The following is a 23327-nucleotide window of genomic DNA, read 5'->3' as shown; positions in this document are numbered from 1 at the left end:
ACTACTGACCAAATCTGAACTAATACTGAAAACTGCAATTAAAATTTAGGTATCCTATCGAAAAGCGCCTAAATAATCTGGCCACACTGAACAGACAGGCGACTTCTGTCAATAATCGATGCCGATATGTCCAATCAGAGCAAAAAGAGCAGCGCAATTATTTGCTCTCTCGCGCAAAGCGCTAGCAACAGACACACTGTCACCGCGCTGACAGTTTTCAACCGCACACCATAAACACACGCTCCTCTGCTTGCAGTAGTGTGCGTGAGCTCGTTGGTTCAAAGTGACATTTTACATACCTGGAAATCGGCTTGAGAAAAACGGAGGAGAAGCATTGCTCGCTTTTCTCGTCACAAAAGTTGGTGCGTGCGAACGACTGAACCCCACAATCGATAGGGTAGTGTGAAGCGTGACACGGCGTATCACGAAGAAAGACGCACAGTTTACGTAAAGTTTTGCGCAAAGCAACAGCATCCGGAACCGGATTTTCAACACTTCGCTCGCGGACACGTTCGGAGCACCAACGCAGTGCACCTTCCCATCCCGCTCCACCGCACACACAGATACGCGACGGTGAAGGAGAAGACAGAACACCCCGAGGAGGAATAAAACATGGCTGCCAGTGCGAGCGGTGATAAAGCTGCGGATGATTCACTCTATCCGATTGCTGTTTTGATCGATGAGCTGAAAAATGAAGATATTCAGGTAAGTTCGTCGTGACTGGCCCGCGTGCAAGTCTCGGGCGAGCAGCGGAAGTGCTTCCGTTCTGACCTTGTCCCTCTCCTGCCTGCTGTCTGCCTTCACATTCTGCTGCAACCCCATCGCTTTCGGATGAGGTTGGCGGTGGTGGTGGTGGATTTGCCCCGTATATGTTCCGTGTGCGAGAGTGTGTTGGCATCCGCCCAAAGAGTACGCACCGGGAAGCGAAAGCGGCGGCAGTGCGATTGATTTCGGATCAAGGATCCGACCGCGGTCCATGGGAATGTTATTGACAGGGGGAGGGCCACAACGCATGACGTGCTTTCTTCGCCTTCCGACGCAATGTGCGTTACGCGCGGATTACGCAAAAAATAACCTTCCGATGCGATGGAGGAGGGGAGAGGACTCAGACGCACGACAGGGAGCAACCCATTTATTGATTTGTTGATTCGTTTACAACTCTACTACATTTTTCATCCGTTTGCGTTCCCGCTTTTGGTGCTTTTATTTTTAGCTCCGCCTAAACTCGATCAAGAAGCTATCGACGATTGCCCTAGCTCTCGGCGAAGAGCGGACGCGCAACGAGCTGATCCCGTTCCTGACCGAGTCCATCTACGACGAGGATGAGGTGCTGCTGGCACTGGCCGAGCAGCTCGGCAACTTTATCCCGCTGGTCGGCGGACCCGAGTACGCGATGTATCTGATCCCGCCGCTCGAATCGCTCGCCACGGTCGAGGAGACGGTGGTGCGCGAGAAGGCGGTCGAGTCGCTCCGTACCGTGGCCGGCCAGCACAGCGCCCAGGATCTGGAGGTGCACCTGGTACCGACGCTGCAGCGTCTGGTGTCGGGCGACTGGTTCACATCGCGCACGTCCGCCTGCGGCCTGTTCTCCGTGTGCTATCCGCGGGTGTCGGCCGCGGTCAAGTCGGAGCTGCGTATCAACTTCCGCACGCTCTGCCAGGACGAGACGCCCATGGTGCGCCGTGCCGCGGCCGGCAAGCTCGGCGAGTTCGCCAAGGTGGTCGAGCTGGAGTATCTCAAGTCGGACCTGATCCCCACCTTCGTACAGATGGCCCAGGACGAGCAGGACTCCGTGCGGCTGCTCGCGGTCGAGGCGTGCGTCAGCATTGCCCAGCTGCTGCCACAGGACGAGGTGGAACTGGTAAGTACCAGGCATTAACACAGCTTTAACAGTGCATTTTAGTGTGAAGGTTTTGCGTTGCTTTTATTCAGTTTTTACATTTACAATTATACTGTCCGCCGCTTCATTAGTTGTTAAACAAAAGCGTTATTTTTGCGCAATCTCACTCATCATCGAATGAAGCCCGAATGTCCATGTCACCGATGGCGGTTAGCTTGTCGTAGTCTAGTATGTCGTTCTCTTGCCGGGCAAGTTCCAAAATTTTCAGCTTATCAATAATGTTAGCCACCCGGAACACGATACCGTCCGAGCCGTCCTCCGCGGACAGGATCGACCCTGCCAGCGGCTTCAGTGCGTCCCTCTGTTGGAAGTAATCCAGCACGATCTTCTTCAAATCGTTCGCCGGACCATCGACGCGATCCGTCTGCAGGAACAAATAGCTGGACATCGTGCCCTCGGCACACTTTTTCGACACTCGCTCGAGAATGCGCTCTAGCAGAGCAATTTCGGCCGTCGGCTCTTCGTACACCTGCTGGGCGGTTTGGGTCGGCGTGGCAGGCGTTACCGTACCGGGCGGACAGGCACATCTTCCTTTCGGTTTAATGAGGAAATCTGGGGGTGTAGAAAATGAACGCGCAATTAACGCTTTTTTTCTGTTGCAACAAACGTCCTTGCATGAACAAACACCACCACCGCAACACCTCACTTACCGTCCACAATCAGTTTCCTGGGCTTGTGGCGCTGCACCGTTTTGCCATTGTCGGTAATGATCACGTACTCCAGTATGTCCCCGCTCTTGACGATCACGCTTTCATCCCGCAGAAAGAACTTGCCGTGCGTGATTTCCGTCGTATTGCGGCACACGTTGCACGGTTGCTGCTTACGGCCGTGCACCGGATTGATGAACAGCTCCACGCCGAAACCTTTCATCTGTGGCTTTTGTGCCGTCCACAGGCGCAAACCTTGCGGGTCGAGCACCTCGAACTCCACGCGGCACACATCGTGGCCCTTGTTTTTGTTGCTGCGGAACCAGTCCAAGAAGCCACCCTCGGCGACACCGATCACCGCAAGGCAAAGCAGCACCGTACACACACGAGACGTTACACTACACTGTCTCATCATTGGGGACGACCGTTTGCCACGATGGTTGAACAAGAACTAACCACCAACCGATTCGTTTTAACGACACTTAATGGAGCAACTATGATTTTTTCGCTTCGTTTATGCTTCTTCACCGAACGCGGCTAAGCTGCACTCCTTCTTATCGCTCCAGCTCCTTCAGTTGAGTTTAGGTTGCGTGATGTACCGATCACGGAAGGTTATCGGTAAAACAAACAGCAAGTCGGGCGGACGCACGATCCAGGCAATAGCGCTTGAACCGTTCGGCCAGCCGTACGGTAGTGAAATATGCGAACGTTCAACGTTGCTCTCTCTTTTTGTCAGCATTGGCAAAACAAAAGGCCCGCACCGGGAACACAGTGCGTTTGAGAAGATGGGAGAAGATTAAAACTCGTTCTTTGAGGAGAGGGATTCCCAGTGACGGGAGACGGTGAACGTTTTTGCCTCTAACATAAATGTTTTAATAATGTACTTCCTGCCCGCGGGGTCGGTCGGTCTACCTGGTGTGGGTTTTTTGGGTAGCTACAACATTGATCCCCCTTGACGGCCTTGAAATTGTCGCCGTCAATGTTCATTGATCGCGCATAAAATGAATGTTTTGATTTTATACCGAGCAAAGAGACAATTAGTCTTCGCCAAAACAGGTTTGTCCGGATGCATCGCATTGGATGGACATCGGAATATTGTAATTTAATATTTCCCATATTAATTTATGCTTGAAACAACAGTTGGACGCCAACTTCATCTTTGTCTTTTTGTTTGAATAATGTGTTAACTTCCATATGCAAATTAGAAATATTAATATATCAGTGATATAAATACAGAGTAATTGATCTGAGAGACTTGATATGATGCAATTCGTCGGAGTCTTAACTGAACAATTTATTTGACTTGTTTTGTTGCTGACTCATCTTCGGCATTTTGCATGGTTAATAATCTACGCAACTGCGTGTGATCTGTGCGTTAATTTCATTTCATTTCATTTTCACACACAACAGTCTCACCTTTTTTTTCCCACGGTGTAGTACAATCGAAGTGATCGTGGATAGTCCCGTGCGCAATAAAAGATCGTTTTTTTATTGTTTCTCGTTCGCAATATGTACCTCAAGCTCCTCCATACTTACCTCCAATGTTTGCTTTTGTTCTACTTCCCAATCCCAACCCTCAGAATGTCATGCCAACGCTGCGCCAGTGCGTCAACGACAACTCCTGGCGCGTCCGGTACATGGTGTCGGAAAAGCTGACCGATCTACAGAAAGCGGTCGGGCAGGAGATCACCAAGAACGATCTCGTGTCGGCCTTCCAGTTCCTGCTGAAGGATAGCGAGGCGGAGGTGCGCGCCTCCGCCTCGGCCAAGGTGACCGAGTTCTGCGCCAACCTGGACAAAGCCTGCCAGGAGCAGATCATCATGACGTCGATCCTGCCGTGCGTGAAGGAGCTGGTGGCCGACTCGAACCAGCACGTCAAGTCGGCGCTCGCCTCGGTCATCATGGGGCTGAGCCCGATCGTCGGCCGCAACAACACGATCGAGCATCTGCTGCCGCTGTTCCTGATCCAGCTGAAGGACGAGTGGCCCGAGGTGCGGCTGAACATCATCTCGACGCTGGACTGCATCAACGACGTGATCGGCATCCAGCAGCTGTCCCAGTCGCTGCTGCCGGCGATCGTCGAGCTGGCGGAGGACAGCAAGTGGCGCGTCCGGCTCGCCATCATCGAGTACATGCCGCTGCTGGCCGGGCAGCTCGGGCAGGAGTTCTTCAACCAGAAGCTGCGCGACCTGTGCTTCAACTGGCTGAACGATCACGTGTACGCGATCCGCGAGGCGGCCACGCTCAACATGAAGAAGATCGTGCAAACGTTCGGCACCCAGTGGGCGGAAACGAACATTATCAACCAGATTTTGGTGATGTACAAAAACAGCAACTATTTGCACCGTAAGTATTCGCTGTCGATGCGGTTTGGGTACACGGGATGGAGCAAAGAGCATTGAAATTTTAAACCATTTGTTCGATCCGATCGTTCCCAGGAATGACCTGCCTGTTCTGCATCAACGCACTGGCCGACGTTTGCGGTGCCGACATCATCGAGCGGCTGTTCCTGCCGACCATCAAAGTATTATCGACCGATCCGGTGGCGAACGTGCGCTTCAACGTGGCGAAAACGCTGCAGAAACTGTCGCCATTCCTCGACCAGGCTGCCATCGACGAGCACGTGAAGCCGATCCTGGAGAAGCTCAACACCGACACGGACGTGGACGTGAAATACTTTGCCTCGGAAGCGATGGTGAGCAGTGCCGGTGGGTACAATGGCGTGGGCGCGGGACGTGTTGTCGATTAATTCGCGGGCGTGGTCTAATGAATGGTGTTTTCTATTTTCACTATAGCAGCCTAAATAAAGCGTCGAGACACGATGATCATGGGGGTGAGTGCAGCGCAACCGTGCAGAACAACAGGACAACAGGATCAACATCTTAATTGTTGTACGAGAAATTTGTAGGTTAATGGAGGAACGATTTATGTCGCAGTTTTTGGTAACTATTAATACGCCGCAGTGCAGGAAACACTCACAAAAGAAACATCCCTCCCGACCCTTCCCCTCCTAAAGTGGTTGAGATGCATCCACACATGCACACATACCGTTTCGGTGGGTGCGTTTGACGGTTGGATGTGGCTCGCGCAAATCACCTTCTTTTGTCCGTTTGCAAGAAACACAATTAACTACTTAACAGAAAGGGGTAGGACATAATGTCCTGCCGAATCGTGTGTGTGCGCGCAAGCTCATGCTTGGGTGAGTGTATGTGTGTGTGGAAGCGGTTAAAATAACGAATAACAGAACAAATAATTAACTGAGAGGGAAGGAGAGGCTAGTGTTGTTGTTAGTAGCATTTTCTTGCTGCGCTTTTCCGTTTGCCGCCGGTATCACTTACTCTCTAGACCTAGGTGGAGGCGCAGATGGGCAAGCAAAACACAAGTTAATTGAAAATACGGCCCCACTCCAGCCCACGCCACGCGGCGTATAGGGGCGGAGAAGGAGAAACATGTTGGGGCCGCGATTACACATTACTGAGGGCAATGGGAGATCTTTATTCAACACAAGACAAGGGATTATACTACTGTACACACAATAGGCACACAGACACAAACAGAAACTAAAATTCACTCTCTCACACCACATTCACATACATCAACACATTCTCTGTATTTTTTTTATAAATATGTAATATTTTTCATTGTTCTGAGAAACTTAAATTCCTGTATTTCGGTGTCCTTTCTGTAAACGATTTCCACCCGACGGGCGTCCAGCGCGCACTTTCTCACGCAGGTGAACCATTCGCTGATTGCTGAGCAGATTTTTCACACGTCGCTTCCCCGCCCACGCAATCATCCTTAGTTTTGCCGTGTCGAGAAGCACGCAAAGCTTAATTTTCCTTTCAAAAACCGCCGCTGAAATTTCAGGCTCTAGCCCTGCGGGCTGTTATGAAGCGAAAGATCTTAAAATCTATGTTTTCCTCTTGCTTTTTTGCTTTATACAATTTTCGCAAAGCTCAGAAGAGAGTGAGAAAGTGCCAAGCGCTTTCTCGTGTGTGTGTGTGTGGAAGAGCGAATGTACGGGAAAACTGTGTGCGAAATTAACTAACGATCTGCGATTATGTGTATAATCTATGCGGCTGAAAAGGTGTCAACGTAGGATCGTTTCTTTCAACCGATTAACGTCTAATTGTTTCTTCTTCTAACGCCTAAGTTTATTCTATATACATATAAATAAATATAAACACTATATATATTACGGAAGGAAAACAAAACACAAGCTACATGAATTGCGCGATCGTTTGGCAAATTAACGTTTAAGAGCAAAATCGAAACGGGAGAAAATTACATATGAAACCCACGACCCACAATGCCGTCGTTGAAGGAATGAGAAATAGAAATAAAACATAAACCAATCAAAAAAATACGCTCCAATGAAACAAAATATTAATGAACAAAGCCGAAATGTAACAGTACTTCCAGTCCTTGAATCATCTCGTTTAATCGTGAAACCTAAGTAGCTTCGTAAAAATATAATTTCTAATTTACCAGATTACACCGTTGCGATTAACACTTCAAATCCGCGTAGCTTCACGGAAGGAAAAGGTGTTTTAGGAACTGGCGTGGCACTGACGTATCCGGCGAAAGATAAAATTGCTATCAGTAGCGAACAAGATTTGTCCTTGCGATTGTTATGTTACGGTCGTGGTTAACCATATCCATTCGCTGTTTAAAAACTGGTGGAGCGGGATGTTCTGGGTTTCGTGCTGAATAGTGGTGTTTAACTCGTTTATGCGTGTTGTGATTGTTAGATCAGTTTTATACCTCTTCGCGCGATCGCCAAACTACAAAAATCTTCCGTACACGCGAGACAACATCATTTTACGTGATTAATCTTCAATCAGAGTGCTTTAATCCGATCACATAACCCACTAGTGTATTGAACTGGATGTGTGACCGCTGTTCTATTTAGTGGTTACTTATTCGACTTGCTCACTTATGGATCCGGGGAAGACATCGTTTGGTATGCTGATACCAGAAAAATCATCAAACCAATACGGGGCGCCGGATCAACCGCAGTACGAACGTGCGAAGAAAACATGCAGCAAGAAGAAGGTGCTGCTGGTGGTTCTTTTGGTGGGACTGGTGGTAGCGATCGGTGAGTAGGAGTAGTTTTAGTAAATTAATCTTAGCATTAGAATCGTGATTTTGATGTACAGACTATTTTCCTTTCCACATTTCATTTTTACCATCCAATTACGTTTTTCTTCAAATGTTTTCATTGAACATAAGCTGATTGGTTTACCCGTTATTGCAATATCTTTTCGAGCATCCCAAAAACGTAACTCCTTCTTGGCTGTTTTACTACTATTTTTTGGCGTAACGTCCTACGCGGGCATGTCGGTTTATACAGGCTTTCGAGACTTAATTTATTACCACGTAGCCGGATAGTCAATCCTTGCTACGGGGGGACGGTCCATTCTAGGCTTGAACCTATGACGGGCATGTTATTGAGTCGTTCGAGTTGCCGACTGTACCAAGGGTCGTTTTATGAACACGAAACTAGCATCAGAGCCGAAATGGTTCGTAGCAACTGGTTGATTAATGTTAGTCTGATAGTTGATAAATGATAGACCCAACAGTCTCCTGTAATAGTGATGTCACAGAAAATCCTTATCCTTTCAAAGTTGCCTCAAATGTCAGTTATCAAATCCACAGTCGAACATCCTGCACTTTCGCTATTGTTTCTGTGTTGTGGTGATGGATTCTGTCTTCAGCGTGCACCATATTTGCATGGAACGATTCAACACTAAGAATTCCACCAAGATTCGACATTAGATTCGACATTCATCTAACCTAGTACATCGTGCGATTGATGTTAGTGTATTAGGGCTGTCAGCAGCAGGTCCTGCTACAGCCTTATGAATTTTCACCAATTTCTCCTCAAGGTGCCGCTCGCAATGGTCGAAGCTGGGACTGTGCATTGTATACTGTGTGTGTGTATACTGTGTACATTTAGACTGACAATTGCGATCCACGACCCGCAACGTCGGCGTTAATGGAACTTATTATAAAATAAACCAAACAAAACAAAATCATATCCAACAAAAACAAAAGCCGACCATCACCACCACAAACTCCCAAATCTTCGATTAATCGCTAATCCTTGTGCCACCACCTCGGCCGGCAGCCTTCCTTAAAACATACACCCTGTGGTGGCACAAGCTTACAAGCCACGATTAACGCTTCAAATCCGTGGAGCTCAACGGATGTGCGAAGACGTTTTCGGCACTGCCGGCACTGACGTATGCGTCATCGCTGCCAAACGTGCATTTTACACTACCCTTGGAAAGATAAAATTCCTATATCAGCCGCGCGAACACGATCTTCGCCTGTGTTGGTTATGCTCGCGCGGAACGAGATATATCCATCCGCGGGACCGGTCAGCTGACGGGCGTGCAGCAATGTTCTCATTTTCGTGGTGAGAGTGCTGAGTGCTCTTGGCCCTATGTTATACATATGTTGGTGTTTGTGTGTAGGTGATAGTTTCTCTAATTTTAAACCTCTTCGCGCGTTCACCAAACCCCCTGCGAAGATCTTCATCTGTATACGCGAGACGAGATCGCTTTGCGGGATCAAAGTTCGATCGTGTGCTTTCAGTCCGCATAATTCATTCGTGCATAACATCTGGCCCGGGTGAATTGTGTTGTGCTCCGTTTGGTGTGTATTTGTTGGACGCTAGTATGGTTACCAATGTTTGGTGTGGTGTACTGATAAGCGGCGAAATCACCGGCAAATCATCATCATCATCATCATCATCATCACGGTCGTATTGGCGAATGCCGGACGGCAGTGATCCGCCAATTTTGCGCGACCAGTCGCAGTGCGAACGTGTGTTGTGAGCGGACGCGGACATAAGATGAACAAGGTGCTGGTGGTTGTTTCGGGACTGGTGATAGCGGTCGGTGAGTAGAATTTGGGTGGGCAAAGTGAGCTTATCTGTGAACATGGTAACTTTTTGGAGCTATTTTCTTTACTAAAACCAACAGCTGTTTGATAGTGAAGTTAAGGAAATGTTCCTCTATAATGAAATTGAATTAAAGTTATTTTAAAGCAGTTTTAGAGATGCAACATAAACTGCTTTTAAAGCAAACAAGTTCTTCTTCATCATCGTCAGTATCAGTTTTCCTATTAAATCTCAAAATCCAAAGGTCTTGAATTTGGAAGCTATCAAGGTCAATTTCAAACGTTCGTCTGATACTCTTTTCATTCGTAGTGCTGTGTCGGCTTTCAACATGTTTTAAATTATTCCTATTATCATTCTCTTTAAACCTCAACCGTCTCTATACCCTCACCACCCTCCCTTTAATGATAATCGCTCAAGAATTTTCCAATTCCAATTAAATGTCCAATTAAATCTTGGACAGCATTTTATCTTAATGAACTATTTAGCATCGTCCGAATTTGGCCCCAAATGGGCTTTCGTGTAATTGTAAAATAGTTTTAAAACGATCAATTTTTTCAACATGCCGTGTGGAAACGATGACAACTGTCACCAAAAATTGTGTATGTTTGAGGATACAACTATATATTAACATATTTAATTTAATTTAACTTTTATCGAAATGATACAGATAAGACCAGGTGTCGGCTACAATTGTACATTTAGTACACTAGAAACCTTTTATCTTAGTTTTAAAAGCTATGATTTTTTATACAACCTCTCCATAACATCAACATTTTGTTACACCACGTGTAGGGGAATCGTTTTGTCACGTGTTTACCACGCACTGCTGCCAACGCCTTTGGCCGCTTTTACCGCTCCTCTGGCAGTGTTTGGAACTATCCACTCCATTATAATATTTTATCCAACGATTGTGTCACTAACATCTGCTGTTAAACCCAAGTTGATCCCAAAACCAAATGAACAAGTGCAACGGCTAGATAGAAATCAAAGAATCGATGAATGACCATTGAATCGATCAAATGCAAAGATAAAAAAATAGCCCGATCGATCAAACGCTGCACTCGTGCATCGGGTGCAGTTGTTATGGTTTCAACTTGCAACCGATCGTTTCATTTTAGTTGATCGTTGCACTTCACTCTGCTCGGTTTATAAACGCGCAGTGCATCGGAAGTGTTTTTTGTGTGTTTGTGTGTTTGTGTGCGGTTTGCGCTTGCTCTCGGCATCCGAAGCGCTTGCCAAGTGTACTGCAATACAAGTGGTTTGTGTGAATCACATTTGCATAATTTGCCCATACGCTGGCACACACTGTGCTGTCCACGCGTCCTCGGTACAAACAGTCATTCAGCAAAGTGTTTGCCGCTTCTCGAGCGGAAGTTTGCGCCTGCAATTATCGGTCTCTAGTAGTGATTGCGGGGCAGTGGAATTCAGTGTGACAATTTAAAAGACGCGATACAAAACCATTGGTGTGAAATTATAATCGTGCGTAAAGAAGAAAAGTGTGATTTATGGCGGCGACGATCAAGAACAGCGTGATTTACGTGATTTAAGGCGAAACGATTCGGTGATGTTGGGGCGGCATCGCTGACGTAAATCAAACCCCCAAGTGGAATGAATGATGATTGTGCATTAAGGCACTGAATGTACCACACGCGATTGGTTTTGGAACTTCGTTTCGTGTACACATATCACCCCGAAACACAGTCGATCCGAAGACAAATACGACAGCTCAATTCGGCAAGCTGAATTACTAATAAACCAGTTGTGTTGCAGTGGATGGATTGTTTACATCGTTCTCGGATTAACCCTGCCCGGAGGAGGGGTTGACCATTGTCAATTAATGCTTGTGTGTACTCCCCCGTATGATTCGGGAAATAAACCTCCACACAACTGCACACAACAGCAAATGTCTATGCAAAGAGGCAAAGATAAGTGTTTGGATGACGTGACATTGACATGAAATCAGTGTGTTGTTTGGGCCACTGTCAAATATGTATTTTTCTCGACCTAGACTCTCACACGATGAGATAGAGACGTTGATCAAAATCGGTGTGAACAGGGTTAGTCCAGTATAAATATTAATGCTTATTTTCTTGTGAATTATGACTAATTGGAGAATCTGACGGAGAAAAAGTTCAGATTATCATTTGAGGCTCGATCTCAAGCCGACGCGATCGTGTTGTTTGAATCGCAATGCACCTGACGTATTGCTTATACAGCTGGATCAATGCAATGACAGTTCCAATTGATTTTATGCTCCAATTTCCATTAAATTTGTCTCCAGGCAGCATACAGACTAGAATAATTGTAGAATTTTATATCTTGTCAGGCTTCAATACTTATTAATAAATAAAAACTAGAAGCTATTGCTTTTGAAAGCTCAAATATTTATCCAAAAAAATCAACTACCTTCAAGTAACCATGAAATGCTATTACTTAAACAATATACCCTTCAAATAAGAAATTTTCTCATGGACAACCATTTTTTCACAACAAAACCATCAATTCGTTCAATCACTTCCTCGGGGGCGTGTGTGTTACGCGGTATGTTCGAAAACCGTTCGTTGCAACATGCCATGCACACCGTACTGTAGTTTTTTCTTCATTTGCTCTACCGTACACACACCAGCCTCTCTGTCTCTCCTCCCGTTCATGGTTGAAGCTACAACAAAATATGCAACTCGTTCTTGCACTCTGCACTCCTACCATGCACAGCGTACAGAGGAGTGGGCTGGAAGGTGGTAGATTTCAGCTACAGAACTAGCCGCGAAAGTTCGGCCTGTTGTTAGCATTGGTAAGCACCCAATCAGACCAGGGAGCCGTCGTAAACCGTCGAACCAAAATGCTTGGTCAAAAGAAGTAATGCATCCATCGGGGGTACAGCTCGTAACGAGCAACATGGAGACGGGGCCGCTCCACCCGTCTGCATGGCTTTTGGCGAACGGATCCGGTGGCCGGTTTTTATTACCACGATGCAGTTGGTGCGGTTGGTCAACCCGGTTTGACCATGGCCGTTTTCGTGCCGAACGTACCTGGCGGAGGAAGCTTCTGGGTCTACTGCCAAAGAACGGATCTTGCTCACTATCAGGCCCCGTGGTGGTGGACAAACTTTGAAAGTGATTTGTGCTTTTGCCACCCCACCCCTTTTCGGTCATGTCGTATGGACATGACACGAGAAGGAAGGGACCGGCGTGCCTTACATAGAGGGAAGGAATGTCACTCAACGGCTCGTGAATGGTGCCGGGGACTTGCAACGACCGCTAATGATGGCCGGAATGGTTGTTCCTTGGCGAGTGTTGCAGAAATCGTAACATTTTAAAAGGAAATCTTCGTTCTGGTTGTTAGAAGCACCGCTAGCTCATATCTACCTATGTTTTCAAGGTTTAATTTGTAATGCAAGTCATTGCATTTTCAAGAACTTCAACGTATCATCGATTCCACGGACTTACCTGCTCAGTACGCGCATACACGGGATGACATAAACGAGCTCCTCAATAAAACTGTCGATTTGATCGTTCTAGCAAACTAGCCACGAAACGGCAAAATGCCACCAGCGAGCAACGCATTTGAATAATTCATTCCAACCAATCGCCTGTACCGACCGAAGGTTGAGGGAGACACAACCACGAGTACACGAGGTGTAGTTAGATTCTTTCCTGTAATAGATACGGACGGCACTTGCTATACTCCCGCTCCTGGGAGCAGGAAGCTTAGAAAAACGATACCACCAGCCAATGCAAAATGACACCAATACCGCGGGGGCTGGGCTGGGTATGGGCCCCGACACCCGATTGCACGCAAGGTGACAAGGTCAGCGTGACGTCCGTGTATTGATGGTGAAAAGTGCAGTTGTTGTACACTCCTCCTTTCCGTTGGATCAATGAGGGATGTTAAACGCACCGGCAATCATGCACCTTAGATTGAACGTGTAAAAGCCCCCATAGTGATTGCCATCCGTCCATCGGCTGTCCAGCGGGTTTGGTGCAGTGAGCTTTCTACGGTCATAAATTGAATGTGCTTGATGAGTAGATGTTCGTCGTCGTCGTCGTGGGCAAGCATGGCTAGTAATGACGTCGTCGGGAGTGCAATCAATTTTCTGACGACAAGACGACGGCGTAGGTAGCTTGTGTGCTGCCTTTTGGAACAACTTCCAACGGCTTTCCTGCGTAACGAGTTCCTGAACACACACACAGGGTGCGTTTCTTGGAGGTAGAGGAACTGAGGAAGAGAGAGAGAGAGAGAGGGAGAGATAGAGAGAGAAAGAGAGAGAGAGAGAGAGAGAGAGAGAGAGGATGAAAGTGACTAAACATGCAAGGTGTACAAATCAAATCCGGCAGCCCGTGAGTCTTGGGTAATATGTCGATGGTCGGTGCTGATGTATGCTGTTTTTTTTTATTAGTTTTGTATGGCTACTATCGACCATTGGTATTGGACTGATATTGAAGAAGGTGATCGTGCAGTACAGGGGTCGGCAAACTGTCAAGTACAGGGCCTGATGGAATAGATGTATTAATCGTAGTTAATATTAATCTTAAACCATTGAGACATGTTCTACCTTTTTATGGGGATAGCATTTTCAACGATAAAAAATGCACCAATTTCTCGTGATGTCCTCTTTGTTTAGTCTTTAGCTATTTATCCAACAAGAAGAGCTGAAAGCATGTTTTTAAGCAAACAACATCGATACATCTACAACTCAGGACGTAGTATAACTCAGGAATTGAATATTGTTTGTATTGGAGTAAAACATTTGCCTAAACAATTGTACATCACTAGAAATTCGTTTTAGATACCAAATCAATCAGAACCTAAGATGTAAACTTAGAGCTGAAATGAATGACAAGCTCTAGCTTTTAGCTAGAGTTAATTTCCACGTACCTGCTCGTATTTTAAGAAACTTTAGGCTACTAAGAGTTGACCAAACTAGACGTGCATATAGCGATAATGAACCTTTGACTGCGATGGCTTTTAGATTTAATGCACATTATGACTCTTTTGACTGGAATTCCCTAAGTTAACCTGTTTTTCTTGCTGTGATACTCTGTGTTATTTATTTTGTGCTGATGTTACATTGTACCGTGATGCTTTATGTTATTATAAGTTTAGTTTATAAGATCAGTGATAAGGCCAATGATGGCCAATCACTTAACATTTACAAATAAACAAATAAACAAATAAACAATGAATCCATGAAATCGTGCGTAAAAATCAATACGATTCATAAATGTCCTGTTGAGTCACAAAACTTATTCACTTTAATAAACATATTCTTTTTCCGTTCCACTGTGTTGGATCCAATTGCCCTATGCGATAAAATGATCTCAGGGGCCAGATATTTTTAGCTCGTGGGCCGGAGTTAGCCGACCCCTGGTGTGGTATATCGAACTGATTAACTTTCAATGGGTGTCGACTTCCTGGGTTTCTCTTGAGACTGTAAAGATACTCTTTTTGATGGACTATATAAACATTTTCTGTTATCAAAATGTGAGCTCTTCTTAGGCCTCATGGAGCCAATAACTACACATTTACTACAATTGCAGGTGTAAAGAATGAATAGTTACGGAAATGATTTTGATAAACAATATAATTTAAAGATAACTTTAAGCGTTGCTCCTCCATCACTCCATCTCAAGAAGTTAATTGTCTTTGAAGTTAATTATTAATTAGAAAATGGCATGTTTAAAGAGTTTAAAAGCCTAAGAGCCTATGACTATGACGTATTTTATTACTTTTATCGACTCTATTTTTAACCCTGCCGAATTGTTGAACTCTAACACTACAACTCAAACTGCAGTTTTTCGAAAAATCATTTTCTATTTTGATAGTTTATGGTTTATCAACGCACAACAAACATCTATTTTATCAAACCTCTCTCGCCTCCACACGATCGCTTCTCCTATTCTCAAAACAACTCCCATTCCGTGATGGGGGATGTTGATCATTAGAAGCGCTCAATGTCATTCGAACATAATCCTCTCCATCTATTTATTTGCTTTTTTAATCCCTTCTGTACTGCATTCTCATAAACTAAACATGACCAATCACCCCCCACGTTTGGACGTTCCCCCCACGGGGTTGTATTTGATGCGTAAAACTGTGGCCCTTGAAGTACTTCGTGGCGCTCACGCCGTGCTCCCCCACTCGGTCACATCGGAGGGGTGCCGCCATTGATTCATCAAAAGACAAACACTGCTGTGAAATGGCAAATGTGGTTGTTCTAGCAGCATAACAGTACCTCCCACCTCTGCAACAACCCCGCACACACAGCACAACAACAACAACAACAACCCGCGATCGTAGAATCTCCGTCAGTTTGATACCCTTCTCAACACAACTGGACAAACACTCTCGCATCCATCGAACCCCGCGCGCGTGTTTTGTTTTTGCTCGCTTCCAGCACCAGCCAAGGGGTGGTGGGAAATAGCGACATCCAACTCTCAAGGGTTTCCAGTTTTTCCTGCCCCGATACACGCGCGAATCAACGACGCCGTGCCGTGCCGTGTGCGCGCTCGAGCCGTGCTGCGTTCAGTTCACTGCGAGCGATCACATCGGACGGTTGTGTGTTCGCGTCCGGGTGTACACCACACGCGCCTTTCGCCAGTTCCACACGCCCTTAGACAGACAGCGTTCGGTCGGTGGCTCACGTTTCCCAACGGTTTACCTCTCCCCCCCCCCCCCCCCCCCCCAAAAGCCCAATTGTGGTTGTTCGGCAAAAGTTACGCAATCGACGCGCCACGGCCACCACCACCTTCTCCTCTCAACAGTGTAAGCGTGCGCGGTCCGTGCACAGTGCGGTGTTGGTCGCGTGGAATGTGTGCGGTACATTGAACTGTATTTTGAAGGCCAAATCAGGCGCTGTTTTTAAGCAATTGCGTGTGTGTGTGTGTGTCTGCGGTGTGCGCTCGGTTTGGGTCATCCCATTTTGGACCTTTGGCAAATTGAGCGCGAAGTTGGACCCTCCCTCCTTCAATCCGGACCTACGAATCCCGAAGCTACGCTACTATTGCGGGGTAGCAGCGTGGTATAGTATTTGGTTCTAAAAATAAAGACACTTTAGAGGCGTGTGTGTGTGTGTGTGCGTGCATTCGTGTGCCGTGAGTTCTAAATTGTATCGTAATTCCTGTACCGAGTCGGTTGGACAACAAATTGTGTTTGCTACTGTGGGTTCGCCACTCACGCCATCAGGAAAGCAGCGGGAAGTGTTGCGCGAGATAAGACTCATTTCCTGCTCCATTCCCAGCGACACGTTACGAACCACGTTGTTCGTTCTAGTCCAGGGGTGTGTGTGTGTGTGTGTGATGACCCAGGTGTGATTTAATTGTGTAAAACTCTTCAAAAGCATCCAATACATTGCCAAAGCATAGGAAGTGTACCAATCCCGTGAAACAGTCAAGTCATCGCGGAGAGTGTCAGCTCGAGTCGTCGCAACGCGCCTCTCAACCATGAAGAGTCTAAAAAATCCAAGTAAGTTTAACGACAGTGTGTGATCGTGCGCCCGCACGCCATACTACGGAACAGTGAAGAAAAATAATGGATGGCTTTGCTGCTAATTGCTGCCGCTCAAAGGGAACACAATCAGACCTGAAAATCCGACCTTACTCAAGTTCCCACAAGAAGACGGTAGACGGTGGTGGTGGTGCATCGCATGCACCGAGCTCTGTTTGGTGTGTGCCTCTCCCGGTTGGGCAACTTTCGCATCATTCGTCTGGCATGACTGGTTTTGTCACTTTCTCTTCATGGTGCCCGGTTCAAGATGTTCCGGGTTCCGATGGGACGTCGCCGCCCGCCACTAGTCGAGTCGCCTCAGCCACACACGTGTCGATCGAGACGGACGGGGCCTGAAACCGGTTCTGCTACGGCGAAATTCGAATCAAGTTCGGGGGTTTTGCGCAGGTTCGCCAAACTTGAACTTGATTTGGAGCGATGGCATCGTTAGTTCCGTGGTGCGATGGTGGGATCTTAAGACAAGCTGAAGATCAGCGTTACGTTGGCGTTACGCGTGTACTACCTGTGGATCTCGAGCTCAAGATTTCAATGGAATGATGTCTGAGGTCCATTTAAATTCCAAATTGTTGGGCTCTGGTCAGAAGACCTGTCTAATAGAAGACTTCTTTTGGGTTACAAAATTAAAACAACGTAGAGAGCTGTTCTTTGGATTAATATCACATTTTGAGCAGCTTGAGTTTCCAAATCAGCTCCAGTTAGTTTTGAGATGGATCTCCGTAACGTATCTTTTTCTGAAATGATGAAATATTGGGTTGCTCGCGCACTCTCCCTTATCTTTGGGAGTGTCATAACAATATGAATATACCCTATAGAGCCCCTAAATATCACTATCATTGCATTGGGAGATAAGAAGAGCGAGCAAAAAAGGCGCCACCTTTTTTTGAGCAAAAAAAAAAACAGTTAACTAACCACTCCAACAATCCAAACCCCCGAAAGGCTATCCGTATCTCTCCCGCCGTAGACGATAAGCGGTAATGCACGCTGCCTGCCAACGGTGATAAACAACATTCACGTCCCAACAGAAGTGCAGCGTGTGTGTCTGTGTGTCTTCCGTGTTTTACATCTCTCGCGCGCTGTCTCTGGGCCGGTACGTAAATCCAGCCTTGGTCATGACCGTCGTCCGATCGGGTACAGATTAGAGAGAATGTTGGAGATTGATCATTTGAATTTATTAGTTCGAATTCGAAATTCGAACTCAATTTAGAAATAGGATAGGAAATGAACTCATAGGCATAGATAAGGATAACAGAATGAACTCAAAATGAATTATGTAATGAACTCTTGACAATTGAATATACAGTAGCAAACGGACATTTGAACGAGTCGCATTATTTCCATAACCGACACAAATTATTCTAATATCGGGAAAGAAAACGAGTTGTACACCGTATACGAACATTCGTGAGGTTTTCTCACACGTATCTTTTTCTGAAATGATGAAATATTGGGTTGCTCGCGCACTCTCCCTTATCTTTGGGAGTGTCATAACAATATGAATATACCCTATAGAGCCCCTAAATATCACTATCATTGCATTGGGAGATAAGAAGAGCGAGCAAAAAAGGCGCCACCTTTTTTTGAGCAAAAAAAAAAACAGTAAACTAACCACTCCAACAATCCAAACCCCCGAAAGGCTATCCGTATCTCTCCCGCCGTAGACGATAAGCGGTAATGCACGCTGCCTGCCAACGGTGATAAACAACATTCACGTCCCAACAGAAGTGCAGCGTGTGTGTCTGTGTGTCTTCCGTGTTTTACATCTCTCGCGCGCTGTCTCTGGGCCGGTACGTAAATCCAGCCTTGGTCATGACCGTCGTCCGATCGGGTACAGATTAGAGACCCCATTAGGCAGTCGAAGAGCGCCCGCGGGGCTACAATTAAGGCGTAACCGCAAACCGCGCTTGTACTGGAGATATGCGGAGGTCAACCCTTAAGACCGGAGGGGAGAGGCTATATTACCCCTTTCTGATCGATCTTTTTGCATACCCACACGCCCGCTAAACGTAATGATTACCTTCGGTTTGATGATGATTAGTCACCTGACTGACCGGTAGCCATTAGCGAGATGCTAAGGGAGCAGCAGCAGCTAATTAAATCTCGGCGCTTGGAGCTTGTTTTTTTACTACTCCCATGTACTAACGTGGGTTGTGGGTTTCTTGGAAGAAAGATCACACAAACAAGCGTGTCGTATCGGTTCGTGTCTGGCAGGTTGCGATGACGGTGTGGAATGTTTTCCCGTGGTTGCTTGATCACATGAATGATCACAACAAATGTCAATCAACGGCCTGAATGGTTGGTTGTCGTTTAACTCTGCCAGTAGTTGAGCTCGGGTACCTTTGTACACTTTCCATACACTTGGACGTGATCTTTCGTTTGGGAGATGATGCACAATGGCAAATAAATCATTTGTGCCAATTGGCTCAACTCTCGATCAGCGTCAATTAAAGGCGTCCTTCACTCTAATTCTCATACTGCGTTTGCTGCCCCATTGTAAACGATCTCTTGCTCACATTCTGTTCTACTCTCTTACTCTCTTTGCAGGAGTATGGGTGGGCATGAAGCCGGTGCGGGCCCACCTAGACACGGCCAAGTTTGTGCTATTTTACGGGTATGTATTAAGATTTTAATTTATCAAAAAACAACGTCCTCTTAACTCTTCGCTTTGCTCCAAAACAAACCCCCGATCTAGACCAAAGTTTGAGGACCATGAGACGTACAGTTTGGAAAAGGCCGAGGACATCCTGCAGCACAGCCGGTTCGACAAGAACAAAAAGACGGTCATGTACTTCCACGGCTACATCGAGTCAATGGAGGTGGAGAGTGTGCACGTCATTGCCGATGCGTACCTGAAGCGGGGTGACCATAACATCATCATCCTCGACTGGGCACAGCTAGCGGACGGGAACTATCTGCTGGAGGCCGTCCCCAACTGCAAGAAGGTAAGCGTGGGCACAATCTTTTTTCTGGGCCAAGTACATTGTCTAACTCGATCTCTCGCTCGCAGCTTGGAAGTTATCTTGGATCCGTCGTACTGCGGATGATCAATGCGGGGCTGAATGTGGACAAACTGCACCTCGTTGGACATTCGCTCGGTGGTCAGCTGGCGGGATACGTTGGGCGCACTGTGATAGCTCAATCGGAAAAGCGAGTCAAGCTGAACAGGTATGACCTTAAGGAGCTCTAACGTAGTTGATAAATTAATAATGTTATGTTTATGGTGTAATTTTGTTACAGAATTTCGGCCCTCGATCCTGCCTTCCCACCGTTCTATCCGGGCATCTTCGCTACCGCCCTAAGCTCCAAGGATGCTGACTTTGTGGACGTCATTCACACCGACGCGTGGCTGTACGGTGCACCGGTCAGCACGGGCACGGCCGACTTTTGGCCGAACAATGGCAAAACCCTACAGCCGGGCTGCCCGAAGCGAAACTACAAACTGCTCACCGATAATGGTACGTGTGGCCATGATTAGCATGTGTTTTGTGTGTGTGTGTTTTACGCATGCGTTTTTTTGTGAACTTCGTTCATATTAACCATTTTGTTTTTTTTTTGTTTTATGTTTGTACATGTTATGTTTGTCTTATGTTTCTGTTTCGTTCTTTTTATTATTTTTTTCTGTTACTATTATGTCCTGCTTTTACCCTTGCTGTGCCTGCCTCCTTACTACGAATGCCACATTAACTGCATGGTTTTTATTCCCGCCTGCCTTCAAACCCATCCATCCAACTTCCATACTGCCCTTATTACCCTACAGCGAAAGCATTCCGCCAGAACTCGTCCGAAGGTTCTCATCCATTTTCTTTAGCGTAGTAGAATAGAAATTTTGCTGTAGTTACATTTGCTTATCGATCTGCCATTTTAGCTGCAGTAGTTCCCATCTAAATCGCTCTACATTGTTGCTAACATTCATTTTTTTCTACCACTAATACAACAGACCTGTGCAGCCACCGGCGCTCGTGGTGGTTCTGGGCGGAAAGTGTAGCGGAAAGCAATGTGGCGTCGTTCCACTCGGTCAAATGTAAATCGTGGGACGATTTCAAGGACGGCAAGGTCGATCGGGCGGCTCCGATCGTACACATGGGAATCGATTGCAGCTCTGAGTAAGTTGACGGTTTCACTGGCGTTTAGCAACAACGTTCTGAGTTGAGTGTAACGTTTTTTTTTATGTTTCTTTCGTACACTTTCCAGTGCCAAAGGTGACTACTACCTGCAGACCAACGGTGCCCCACCATATTCCAAAGGATTGTCTGGCTCGAAATTTGAATAACATTTGCTCCAATATTTGTTTTGATTAGCTTAAGACTTCTCCAAGTTACCCTTTTGTACAAAATGGTTTTTTAGTAAAGCAAACAAACATTCTTCCAACAACATTTATGCGATTTTCGATTACTTTATTTAAAGAGATCATCGGTTTTTCGTTTCTATCGAACCCTCTAGCATGTTGATCTTCATTTAAGTTTGTTTTTTATTGAAAATGTGGAGTAGAAACGAAAGAAATGCCTTGGATGATGTTTAATTTTTGAATTCGTTCAGTAAGTAGCAAGCAGTACCACGTGCACAATTAAAACGTGTGATTGCATACCTTCAGGCGTTTATAGGAAGAGGAGTTTTTATAGCGTGTGTCAAAAGCACTATGGGCAAGTACTAACATATTAAGTTTTTTTAGTTCAGATTATATTAGGTAAATTACAATTGAAGTATTTAAAAAATAACATTTTTTTTAATTAATTAAATTAACTAATTAACTTAATTTTGTAAAGTTTAATAAAGTATTGGTGTGTGTTGCTTTTTTAAATATATTATTTCATTTCATTTGATACTCAAAACCTCCATGTGTCCTTTAAATGCTAGTGACAATGTTTAGCAATATCCTAGTGTTGGGTTTTGTGAATCTTTCGTTGAGATTCATTCATATACATCTTCAGTGATGATCGATGAGTTCATAAATCTCGAAAGATTCTTGAACGTAAAAGATTCATAAATCTATTAAATTCATATATCTCGAGGGATTTATGCATCTTTATGAATTCTTGATCCTTGAGATTCATTAATCCTTCGAGATATAAGAGTCTTTTGAGATTCATGAACCTTTTGAGATTCATGAATATTTCGAGAATCATGAATCTATCCAATCGAGATTCAGATTCATTGAATCATTCTAAAGATTCATTCAGATTCATGAATCTGAATCAGATTGACCTAACACTACAATGTACAAGGTTTCTCAGATTTGCTAACCGTTTCCGGTGTATTTTTCAGTTGAAATATGATTTACTGTATTTCTTTTTCCCACTTACTGTAGTAAATATTCCCACTTTTCCTACTTCTAAATAGCTTTTCCCCATCTCGCATTTTCCATGACACAATCATCTTCTGGTCATACATTTCAATCGCACACATGTCTTCTTATTGCGTCACTGGTGACACAAATACCGCAGCATTCTATCGACGTTTCAGTTTTCCCTCATCTTCACTGTCCTACTAAACCACACCGGCAAACACACACACACGTTACATCAATCCAAACAACAACATTAATCGTCATCGATCGCTCCCGACTCGGCCGGCCCTTCCAAAGCTTTTCCTTTACGATCGCTCCAGAAAAGCAAGTGACAGCGGAAGGTGGTTAGCCCGGTGGTCCATTCACTTCCCACCCGGACAGAATCCAGTAGGGGAGCCGGTTTTCCAGCGGCAAGGAAAAGCAAGCTACCCCGGTTCTTGGTTTTGCGCCTGCTGCATAGCTGCATCGGTGCGTCAAACCAGAAAATCAAACAAACCACTTGCGCACTCCTTTCGGACCGGTTTTTTTGTTTTTCGTGCACTATTTGCGGTCAATTCCAACGTACCAGTTTAAGTTTTGCATCGAAAGATACTTACCAGTGTGTCCCGGTTTATTCGATCGTTCCCTATGGCTCCTTTGGTACGATTCTTTTCAGTCATTTAGTGTGTTGCCCGGCAACGGCAGTGCTGGTTGAGCTTTGCCCAGCATCCCGGCAGAGCTTCAGAAAGGGCGGTGTAAAGGCTTCCTTCACACTGTGCGGAATCACCAGAAGGTGTTTAATTGAGTAACAGGAAGTGTTTGTTGCTGCGTGATTGTAAACAAAGTGAAGCAAATGGGAAAACCCCATCCCTTGGACTGTCTGCGTTGGACCCTTTTGTTTGAACATTCGCTTAAAAACACCCTCAGCTCAGGACGTCTGCCCAGCGCGCGTGGAATCGCTCGTGACGCGCCGTGGAAAAGCAAATGGGTGAGAAAAACAGCTTCCCCATGGCTGGCGCAAGCACACAAACAAAGCGCCAATGCTCGGATGGTTAAGCATGGGCGAGCATGCCATCGGGCGGAAGAAAACGCGAAAAGCTCATTTCAGCT

General features: G+C 45.8%; 2 protein-coding genes across 6 annotated transcripts; one reads left to right on the top strand and one right to left on the bottom strand.

Moving 5' to 3' along the window:
- The first annotated feature begins 282 nt into the window (after positions 1-282).
- On the top strand, positions 283-21327 carry LOC121598105 (serine/threonine-protein phosphatase PP2A 65 kDa regulatory subunit). 5 transcript variants are annotated; one of them, XM_041924682.1, is made up of 10 exons: positions 283-705; positions 1214-1861; positions 4128-4893; positions 4986-5255; positions 19499-19565; positions 19647-19896; positions 19962-20119; positions 20192-20409; positions 20892-21057; positions 21146-21327. In XM_041924682.1, exons 1-10 carry the CDS (start codon positions 613-615, stop codon positions 21222-21224), a joined length of 2715 nt encoding a protein of 904 aa, XP_041780616.1. In that variant the 5' UTR covers positions 283-612; the 3' UTR covers positions 21225-21327. The 5 variants fall into 5 exon arrangements, with proteins under 5 accessions (XP_041780616.1, XP_041780615.1, XP_041780614.1 ...); XM_041924681.1 differs by lacking the exons at positions 19499-19565; positions 19647-19896; positions 19962-20119; ... (1 more) ...; positions 20892-21057; positions 21146-21327 and adding an exon at positions 5346-6913 and having other exon boundaries at positions 4986-5242; XM_041924680.1 differs by lacking the exons at positions 19499-19565; positions 19647-19896; positions 19962-20119; ... (1 more) ...; positions 20892-21057; positions 21146-21327 and adding an exon at positions 5343-6913 and having other exon boundaries at positions 4986-5242.
- LOC121598110 lies at positions 1898-3256 on the bottom strand. Its single transcript, XM_041924685.1, has 2 exons — positions 2551-3256; positions 1898-2452 (listed from the first exon to the last, which is right to left on the bottom strand). The coding sequence occupies exons 1-2, from the start codon at positions 2960-2962 to the stop codon at positions 2004-2006; spliced, it is 861 nt and encodes a 286-aa protein (XP_041780619.1). The 5' UTR covers positions 2963-3256; the 3' UTR covers positions 1898-2003.
- Positions 21328-23327: the final 2000 nt, after the last annotated feature.

This window comes from Anopheles merus, chromosome 3R (genome assembly GCF_017562075.2).
Source record: "Anopheles merus strain MAF chromosome 3R, AmerM5.1, whole genome shotgun sequence".
NCBI classification, from domain to species: domain Eukaryota; kingdom Metazoa; phylum Arthropoda; class Insecta; order Diptera; family Culicidae; genus Anopheles; species Anopheles merus.
This window is presented reverse-complemented; position numbering and strand designations above follow the sequence as displayed.

Coding starts and splice junctions, on each gene's coding strand:
- LOC121598105 (XM_041924682.1), top strand. CDS start 613: ATGGCTGCCAGTGCGAGCGGTGATAAAGCTGCGGATGATTCACTCTAT. Junction 1,862..4,127: donor CACAGGACGAGGTGGAACTG/GTAAGTACCAGG, acceptor CCCAACCCTCAG/AATGTCATGCCAACGCTGCG. Junction 21,058..21,145: donor GGAATCGATTGCAGCTCTGA/GTAAGTTGACGG, acceptor TACACTTTCCAG/TGCCAAAGGTGACTACTACC.
- LOC121598110 (XM_041924685.1), bottom strand. CDS start 2,962: ATGATGAGACAGTGTAGTGTAACGTCTCGTGTGTGTACGGTGCTGCTT. Junction 2,453..2,550: donor CAGGAAACTGATTGTGGACG/GTAAGTGAGGTG, acceptor CTACACCCCCAG/ATTTCCTCATTAAACCGAAA.